This window comes from Leuciscus leuciscus, assembly GCF_965113295.1.
Source record: "Leuciscus leuciscus genome assembly, chromosome: 2".
NCBI lineage: Eukaryota > Metazoa > Chordata > Actinopteri > Cypriniformes > Leuciscidae > Leuciscus > Leuciscus leuciscus.
The window spans coordinates 9,019,541-9,029,464 of NC_138726.1; the positions used below are offsets into that span (position 1 = coordinate 9,019,541).

At 37.4% G+C, this 9,924-nt stretch overlaps 2 protein-coding genes across 3 annotated transcripts in view; both read left to right on the forward strand.

The window, feature by feature from the left end:
• The first annotated feature begins 48 nt into the window (after nucleotides 1–48).
• elp5 (elongator acetyltransferase complex subunit 5) lies at nucleotides 49–6,533 on the forward strand. Its single transcript, XM_082161802.1, has 8 exons — nucleotides 49–312; nucleotides 393–453; nucleotides 548–628; nucleotides 1,757–1,968; nucleotides 2,677–2,852; nucleotides 2,927–3,022; nucleotides 3,106–3,206; nucleotides 5,945–6,533. Exons 1-8 carry the CDS (start codon nucleotides 258–260, stop codon nucleotides 6,051–6,053), a joined length of 891 nt encoding a protein of 296 aa, XP_082017928.1. The 5' UTR covers nucleotides 49–257; the 3' UTR covers nucleotides 6,054–6,533.
• Nucleotides 6,534–7,820: 1,287 nt separating this feature from the next.
• The window catches only part of ctdnep1b (CTD nuclear envelope phosphatase 1b), a 13,001-nt gene continuing 10,897 nt past the window's right edge, over nucleotides 7,821–9,924 (forward strand). For both annotated transcript variants that reach the window (XM_082161338.1, XM_082161339.1), the window contains exon 1: nucleotides 7,821–8,415. In XM_082161338.1, the coding sequence (XP_082017464.1) occupies nucleotides 8,302–8,415 (114 nt within the window). In that variant the 5' untranslated portion in view covers nucleotides 7,821–8,301. The remainder of the gene's footprint in view (nucleotides 8,416–9,924) is intronic.

The following is a 9,924-nucleotide window of genomic DNA, read 5'->3' on the forward strand; positions in this document are numbered from 1 at the left end:
GGCGCTAATGCATTACTCGTTAGCAAACCGCGATGCAGAAGAAAGTAGCCGCTGTGCTTTTGGGAAATTGAGTATTCGCTGTAATCAAACTCGTGTTGATCGTGTACCATTTATATAACCAAGAGTTTTGAATTCTACTTGGGTCTTTAAGATGTTTAATCAATAGCGCTGGTGTAATAAGCCATCCAGTAGCTTGCCAAGCTTAAAAGTGATTTGTTTAGCTGTTAGCAAATAGTGTTTATATGAGCGTTTGAGTCATGCTGCTCGATGTGCTACAGGGAGCAGAGGCTGGAGGATTCATACTCATTCAAGGTAACATCGATACTCTTACCCCGTTTGTACATTTCTACACTGCTGAGTATACTAACTAAGTATATGTTTGTACGTTTCAGATACTGTCAAATGCACAGGTCGGGGCATCCTCAAGTGTTTTATTAATGCAGCATTGAAGAGGCAAGTTCCTGTCTGCTGGTTTTTTTAAATTAATTTTCTTATTGACTTACTTTAAGTTGTTACAGTGTTTGGTTTGTGTTGAAATCTGTTAAAGGGGCGAGGACGTACATGTGCTGGGATTCGAGGCGAGTGAAACTGAAGTGTGTGCTGGCTTGGACAGAAGCTGTGTGCAGAAGTGAGCAAAATAAATTATATTTATATAATTTAGAGAGAGAGATTAACTCATGATTTTTGTCTTGAAGTTGAGACATGCTTTTATGCATATGGTGACAGTGACCGGTCACCGTGACACCTAAAAGCACCTAACATCATATAAATGAATATTAAATGATACCGACAGTGTAATTTAGGATGCACATGTTTTAAAATCTTTAAATATCATAGTGCAGTGGTTTTCATCTGTTTTGCTTCAGGACTCAAGATTTTACAAGTGGTGACATAACACCACACTAAACAGTTTATTGTGCAAAAATAAACAAAAATCACTTTAAAAAAAATTTTTTTTATGCAAAATAAACTTTATTTTTTTCTTAAAAATGCAGGAAATTGTAGGAGCACAAGCAGAAAATGCAATGCAGAAACCTGCAAAGTTATTCACATTTTCCCCCATTATGTCTGTATTACTGACTAATGTGTTGATAATAAACGTAACTTATAGAAATTAAAATATGCAGCAGTTTTGCTTAAACAGCAGTAAAACATTATATTTTAATAATAATAATAATAGCCAAAGTATCAAGTGACTGAAGAACCTGTACCAAAAAAAATATTTTTTGTTTTAGGTTTATAAGCCTTGTGGTTATTTTGTTACCTTAACTATGCATGATATTGTTAGTTACTTTATATTTTTTGCATTTCCCATTATTTTTCACTGATGTTAATTAACAAATATTATATGTGCAAAAACAACAGTAAAAGTATTAATATTAGCCATGTTAAGCAATTTATTAATTTGTGTCATAATATGCATTGCACAGCCTTTGACATAAATAATATTTATATTTTTAAGTTGATAAGCCTGGTTATTTTGCTATCTTATATTTTTCATTATTATAATTTTTTTACCATATTGTGCTAACTATGTAGGATATTATTTATTTTGTATTATTTGTATTTACCAAATTGTTTCCCCCTACTGTTTTTGTAAGGGCATAAACAACAGCAAAAGTGTCATATTTTAGTAATATTAGTATATTACTGATTAATTTACTACCATTCAGGACAGACATGCAGTCTATTTTGGGATTTAATTTAATTTATTTTGCCACTGAAATACTTTCTCATGTGTTCTGTGTGTTTAAAGGCTTCATTTTCATAAGGGTTTCCCTGATCCCCTCGGCTGGATGTGCAGATCATCTTTCACCGTTGATCAGCTCACTTCTCAACACATAACTAAGCTCATCAAAGACTCGCAGCATGTCAAAGCACCAGTACTTGTTATTGACTCACTCTCACTGGTTTTAAGACACCATGACCCTGTTGTCATCTCTCAAAGACTTCAAGAGCTCAGAAAAGGTGAAACATCTCACTTTGACAAACTGCGTTGCCTTTAGTCCCCGGTCCACATTGTGTGATTTTGTGTGAAAGATGACCAATCGTGGCGATTTCTGTGGTCGCGGCTCCTAAACGCTGGTCCTACGGTGAGAGAGGTTCAAAGATGGCCATTGTCATGGTCTTGCAACCAAAGATAGCCTGTGATCATTTTCTGACAGTGTTAGAAATTTAGCATGATCATCTCACAGTGTGTTTGCTTCTACGACCTATTTCTACTGACTAGCCAATAAAAATGCTACATGAAATGGCGTAATGATCAACACTAAAATTTAACATGGCGCTCCATTTATAAAATTGACATGCCTCCTTTCCCTAGCAATGACCACGTCCATATTTTCCTCGTTTGCTTCCTCTTTTTTTCAGCGCACATTAAAACCACAATTGCCAAAGTGAGATTCATCCTGCTCTATTTGTGTACCACAAGCGCATGCTGATGGCGTTTTATTCTTCTATACTAACTTGCATCGTAGCCCACTATTCAATAGGTGTCACCATCGTACAGTCTACATACATGTCGTACCCAAGTTTATTAGATCCATGTCGTACAGTGTGATTTGTAATGATCTTACAGGATTGCCGAAATCACACAGTCTGTAGCAGGCATAAAGTGTCGACTAATTCAAGACTTAGGAAATAATGCTCTTGTTTGTTTCTTCCACTGACCACTAGGAGGAGATGTTAAAACTATTATCAGTCTCCTGCATTCAGATTTGCATCTACAAGGTGTTGTAGGAATTGTAAGCCACTTAGCCAGTACCGTTATCTCCGTGGCACCTGCAAACAATGAACATCATGCCGTGGCTACGACTACACGACGCACAAAGTCAGGCAAAGTTATGCAAGAGGTAAGACATGAGGTTTTACTCTGAATAAACATATGTTTCTAAATTAAAATCATAAGTGTGTAATCAATTTATAGGAAGAGTATTTCAGTGTGTCCGAGGACGTGACCCTTTCTGTACAGGCCAAACTCCGCCAACCTGGGCATGTACAGAAAGAGCAAAAAGTAGCAGAGGTGAGCAAAGCCGCTTTGATTCTCAATGACTTTAGATGGAGGTTTTTGTTGTAACTTTTTGTCTTTCACTGTGATCTGAGCAGGCTGATCCAGCATCAAACTTGACCTTCAATCTACGCCTGTCTGAGGAGGAGAGAAAAGCCAAGGAGAAAGTGGCACTGCCATTTGTATTTAGCAAAGAGAAGTAAGAGACCTCTATTGATAAAAACAGTGTTATCTTGTGCTATCGGAATTAGCGTAAATAAGAGTTTCCTAGTTAAAAATTGAACATGAACGCCCTCTTAAGCTCGGAGATCATTTTAATACCCAAGTCCCAGAGTTGGGCGGGCCATAAACTTTAAAGGGATACTCCTCTTTTTTTGGAAATAGGCTCATTTTACAACTCCCCCAGAGTTAAACAGTTGAGTTTTACCGTTTTCGAATCCATTCAGCCGATCTCCGGGTCTGGCGGTACCACTTTTAGCATAGCTTAGCATAGATCATTGAATCGGACAGGACCATTAGCATCTCTCTCAAAAAAATGACCAAAGAGTTTCGATATTTTTCCTATTTAAAACTTGACTCTTCTGTAGTTACATCGTGTACTAAGACAGACGGAAAATGTAAAGTTGCGATTTTCTAGGCTGATATTGCTAGGAACTATACTCTCATTCCTGCGTAATAAGCAAGAAACTTTGCTGCCGTACCATGAGTCCAGCAGGCGTAATGATATAACGCAGCGCCTGAAAATAGTCCCCAGCTCGGTAGACTAATAGGGTCGAGTATTTTCAGGCGCTGCTTCATTTCATTACGCCTGCTGGACTCATGGTACGGCAGCAAAGTTTCTTGCTTATTACGCAGGAAAACGGTAAAACTCAACTGTTTAACTCTGGGGGAGTTGTAAAATGAGCCTATTTCCAAAAAAAGTGGAGTTTCCCTTTAAACATGGCCGGGGGAGAACGACTGCTATTCTTTATTAGTTATTTCCACAACAGCTACATAGCCTTGTCTTATCATTAGTGCATATTTACATATATGAATAATCATTTAAGCATACTGTATTAGAAAATAGCCTGTATTTGACCATTATTCTAGAATTCTAGATGGCATGGTGACTGTTTAATTGGTTGTCAATGAATGGAAAGCTAAATATCATTTTGGCTTTAATAAAGCCAAATAAATGATATTTAATAAAGATTTCTGTTCTTTCTGACAACAAAGCACTTGAATGCGACAAGCTCATAATCACAACTTCAGAAGTAGGAAGTAGGAAATTTCCGATGCACATGAAGGCAACGTTAGTAAAATCAAAGTCCTTTCAGGCAAGTCATTTCACTCAGTGACCATCTTTGAAACACCTTTTGGGCAGCTATTTCGGGGTACGTTTACACAACTAAGATGTACGAAAGACAGAAAAGTTTTTCCTTTGCGTTTTTTGCGTACAGACATCAACATTGTCGAAATGATTCCCGTTCACAAGGATCAGCGAAAACATTAAAAAAACGCTGTATTCTGCTGCCAGGCCAGTCGTTGGCGAAGTCACTTTGTAAAGAAACAAAGTGTTATAGACTGAACATGTAATACTCATGCGCATGGTGTCACCGCTTTAAAAAATGCGCATTATTGTAGTTTACACGAAGACGATACCGGAATCGTTTTCAAAAAACTTAAACTTTGAAACCTGTTTTGAAAAGTTTTGTGTTTCAGGCCCCCAAAATGCTGCTGTTGTGTAAATGAACGGCCACCAATTTTGTTTCTAAAAGCTTAAATCATGACAAAAAAAACTGCATTTTTCAGGATGGACCAGCCAATGCACATATGCAGTCCTAAGCGCTCGTCTCAGAACTCTGACTTTTTCTAAACCGGAGCTTCTAACAGCAGCTGCAGTAACACAATAGGCTTGGGCAGCGTTCAGCCCCGACAAAAAGTTGCAAAACATTTTTTTAAGCAGAAACTGTGGTGCGTTGAACACCCTGTTCTGATGATGCAAGAGTTGCAACTATGGCAGCTGAGAAGGCCATTCTTTGTGTTCTTTTTTTTTTTGGTGAACAATTTTTTTTATTTAGTTTCATACTAACAAACAGAAAATGGAATAATCAAGGCATATACATGTACAAAAAATACATTATACACACCCTCATTCCCTCACTCGCTCAACCCAAGAACTACATACGCACACTCACCCATCCACCCACCCACATACATACACAAACAAAATTAACACAATTCTACATTTATCAAATCCCCCCCCCACCCTCCCTACTGAGTGATCTACCATGTCTCCCTCCCCCTCCCGGCAAGAGATTTAGTAACTTGAAGAGTTCCACCAATGATGTAGTGAAAGAGTATGTGGTGGTTTCCACCGTATAACCAGGATTTTCTTTGCAGCAGTTAGGCCAGAAAGCCAAATTCTTTTTTCATGCACAGACATCGGAACCCGAGAGTTATCATTTAACAAGCATAATGTGGGACAACAAGGAATCTCTTTACTGAGAATTTCAGATAAAGATTTAGTAACTTTAGTATCTTTGTGTTCTTTTTGAAGAATTTTCGGTGCCTGATAGCCTGGCTAACGTCAGACCTCGTCTCATTGAGACGTGGTCTGGGAACCACATGTTCATTTTCTCGCTCAAGGCAGCATGGGGAAACCCAGGCTAGGTGCCTGATGAAATCGGTATAAATACGTGGTTAATACTGAAAAATATGCTCAATGTGACTGTCACTGCCCTTGCTGTCCAGAATAAAAGAACATCCCAATAGTTACATAGTTACATGTAATTATGTATAATTTACTGTTAAAGTTATTTACTGTTATATTGGTACATGTAAAATATGTAACAAGGAAACTGTAAAATTAAGTGTCACCAAGATCTGAACAATTTTGTGAGAAGTTCAGTCTTTCATGCTGCAGTGCAATCTGTCCCCCCCCCCCCCCCCCCCCAGAAAATCAGCTCTTCTGAGGCCGACTCCTGGCTCGGGACGGATCATGTACGAGCCTGATGCCAACGATGACTTTGATGAGGAGGATCCAGATGATGATCTTGATGTGTGAATGAAGACAGTCCACATCATGTCCTAAATCTGGAAATGTCAAATCCATCTTTATAAATTATTTATTTATGATTCTTTATTTTATAATGAATCAAATAGTCAGTCTGTTCTCAGCTATTACAAGACCAGGTTTGAGGATTTTATTTTGACATAAATTGATGAACTTCTTAGTAATGTTATGCAGTTTTTGTATTTGTGATAAAAAGCCCTTATTTTCAACCACTGATTTGAAAATATTTAAGCATAATTCCCCAATTATGATTATTCTTGACTTATGACTAAGCTCATTTTGTACAGTTTATTTCATTCTGGGGGTTTTTATATACGTTTTGTAGACATGCAGCTTTTCACTTGTTGGTGGAGATCTTGAACAAAGCTCATGGGACGATACCCAAACTTTGTGCCATGTGAGGTCAGACATGCTCCAAACAAAATAAAGTACAATAAATGATCAATAAAATTATATTGAAAGTCCAACATACATACAAATTGTACACATTTTTGACTTAAGCTTTGTTGACCAGTGTGATTAAAGGGTTAGTTCACCCAAAAATGAAAATTCTTTCATTAATTACTCACCCTCATGTTGTTCCAAACCTGTAAGACTTTTGTTCATCTTCTGAACACAAATTAAGATCTTTTTGATGAAATCTGAGATCTTTCTGTCCCTCCATTGACAGCTACAAAAAGTTCATAAAGAGATCATAAAACTAATCCATATGAATTGAGTGGTTTAGTCCAAATTTTCTGAAGAGACACAATTGCTTTATATGATGAACAGATTAAATGTAGGCTTTTATTCACATTTAAACATTGATCAGCTGATATAAACGGAAGCTCAACCGAATCTGCTTGACCTGCGAGAACAAACCTGGTTGGTTCTTGCTGAAGCTCAAACGTGCTGCGTAACACGAGAATGAACCTCATTGGTTTTCTTGCATGTCAAGCGAACATGCTTGAGCTTCCGTTTATTAGATCTGATGTGTGTGTTGACCAACAGAAAGCTGCTTGTTTGGGAAGTGATTTCTGTATGAGCTGTGCTTCATACATCGTTACACTGACAATAGACATTGGGCGTTTTTTCCCTGTGAAATATAACAAATCAATTAAGTTAGTAACATACTGATAACAGAAAAAGACACTCGCTTGTCACCAACTACTGGCGTAACAATGTAACATGCTTAAGTTCGGCATGAAACGGCTTCTCGAACAAGAAAATAATGAAGGGAGGGGCTTGATATTGTAATGGAGAATTGATTGGATGGTTGTGGTTTGCTATTGGTCGATCTCATGTGAGTGACAGGTTGCCCCGCCCTCGCACCAGTAGATGTTGCTGCAATTATTCTTTTTTTTTTTTTTTTTAAGATTGAGGAATACGAATAAAGAACGGATATGCATAGATTATTTATAATAAAAACTCCAATATTTTGAAAAGAATGTTACGTTTTGATTTCATGGTGACTTTAAAGGGCTTCTGAAGTAATCTTTTGGTGAGCAAATTCAAAAGATTCGCGCTCAAAATCTCGTCATCACTAAGCTAAATATTTTGTTGGTTCATTTTAATAATTTAATATCACAAAAATAAGGACTTGTTTTTTTACTGCACCACTGTCATCAGTAAAATAAATTAAATGACAAGAAAATTGTGGAAGCCTCCCACGGTTTGAATTCTCACTGGTGAACACTGGATGGGAAGTTGGGAACTCAAAAGTCTTTTTGAAAAACGCCGCGGCCACGTGAGCACAAACTTTATGTCTCTTCGCGGAAGTGACGTCAGGGAAGCGATGGCGGCCCGTGTTGCTCTACCGTATTGGCTTTAAACTGTTCTCGGCGCTGAGCAATTGTACGCTTTTTCTTTTCGCTTTCTCAAAGATTATCATAAAGAAGCGGAATACGCATATTGGTTTTAATGTTGCAGCAGATGGACAGTCGCACTTCGCGTGGCTTTTGGCAGAACGGAGACATTTGTTCGACACTCCAGTTTGTTTGACCACCTTAGCCAGCGAGCATTTGAAGGAGCCGGACAGAGAAACTACCTCTCTAAAGATAAAGACATTCACCAAGTGATATATAACCCACGCACTTTTGTTTAGTAAACGCTGCACTTTAGCACCCTTCACACGTTTGTTTGAATCTTATCAAGACGCGTGAGGTGTGAAGTTGTGAATGGTTGGCAGGATCTTATTTCCACAGGTGTGTTGTGTTGCTCTTGTCAGCGGTGTAAATCACACCTCACGGACTCTGGTGTTATGGTTGACATGCTAAAGACCCGCCAATGTCTGCTCGGTGTGCGCACTTTCCTCGGCGTGACATCCAGGCTGTGGAGCTTCTTCTTATACATCCTCAGGAAGCACATACGAACGGTGAGTGTCCTTTTCATGTGTGAGCAACTTTTGTTTCGTGACATGGCACTGAACTTTCATGCAGGTGTCTGAAGGGGAAGCAGACACCTGTCTGGAAACATTCCCATTCTCCTAGATGTTAATAAAGTACTATGTTTAGGGAACACTCTATTTTAATGTGACTTTGTTACACGTTACATGTATTTACTAAAGTAACTGTAAATTAGGCATAATTACATGCAACTAACCCTAAACCAAATCCGGTAACACTTTATTTTACAGTGTCCTTGTTACATAATTATGTAACATGTGATTACCGTAGTAATAACAGTAGATTATGCATAATTACATTCAACTAACCCTCAACCAAACCCTAATCCTACCCTACCTAACCTTATAGTAAGTACATGTAGGTGCTTAATATTACTCAGTACTAACATATATAATTACACTGTAACAATGACACCTTAAAATAAAGTGTAACCCCTCATCCTACCCTAACCCTATAGTAAGTACATGTAGTTAATTGCTATTACTCAGTACTTAAATGTGTAATTACACAGTAATAGGGATACATTAAAATAAAGTGTTAGCCATGTTTATTCTGTGCAAGTGGTCTGTGATTCATTAGAGAGGCACATATGTCCATTGAGACGTTGGTAACTGCACAACTTGTTTGCTGGTTATGAAGAATAACATGTTACACTGATTCCATTAAACACTGACATTTACAAACTAAGGATAACAGATTTGTCAACTCCTTAAATTGGTAAATGTGACGCTTTACTGTGGGTGTAAAGCGTTAATAAATAACCGAACATGTACCATTAGTGTAAAATAAGACGACACCAAAATTAGTTATTTTTCTTCCAGAAGTTCAAGAAATTATGACATTTTTTCACTATGCATCTAAAGCCGTAATGATCAGGGGAGATAAGTGCGGAATAAGACTTGGCACCAAAATTTGTTGTTTTCATTTTAAATTACTTTAATTATTTGCAACCGGTGTTATTCTTTTTACTAAAACTATTGGAAACAAGATTGAGCTTAAATAAAATATAAATATTTGATTTTATTAAATTAAAATAAGTTTAAGAGAAAGAACCTTAAACTAAAATGAATATATGATGTTTTACTGTGAGCCTAAAGCAATAATGGTCAGGGTAAAAAAAATTGAATAATATTTATAAAAAAAAAGGATTATAATTTATAACATAATATACTAATAATAATATGTGAATATTATCCACAGTAGGTTTTTGTTTTTAAGAAGTAGCTGATAAATGGGGCACATGCTATAGCTCAGAGTATGTAAACACTTTGACTAGGAAAACAGGCTGTAATCCCCCTGTGCACAACAGGCTTTGGCGAGCCAGTTGTATAATAATCTTTAAAATGATCATTAAGACGCAATTATAGAAGTATTACTCGTCTGGGACTCTGATATGGGTGCCGGAGTAGCGGACACTTCTCTGAACATGCTTTACAGTCATGCAAGCATCGGGTCGGTTCAACCTGACCTGATATTAT

Coding starts and splice junctions, on each gene's coding strand:
- elp5 (XM_082161802.1), top strand. CDS start 258: ATGCTGCTCGATGTGCTACAGGGAGCAGAGGCTGGAGGATTCATACTC. Junction 313..392: donor AGGATTCATACTCATTCAAG/GTAACATCGATA, acceptor TGTACGTTTCAG/ATACTGTCAAATGCACAGGT. Junction 3,023..3,105: donor AAGAGCAAAAAGTAGCAGAG/GTGAGCAAAGCC, acceptor TGATCTGAGCAG/GCTGATCCAGCATCAAACTT.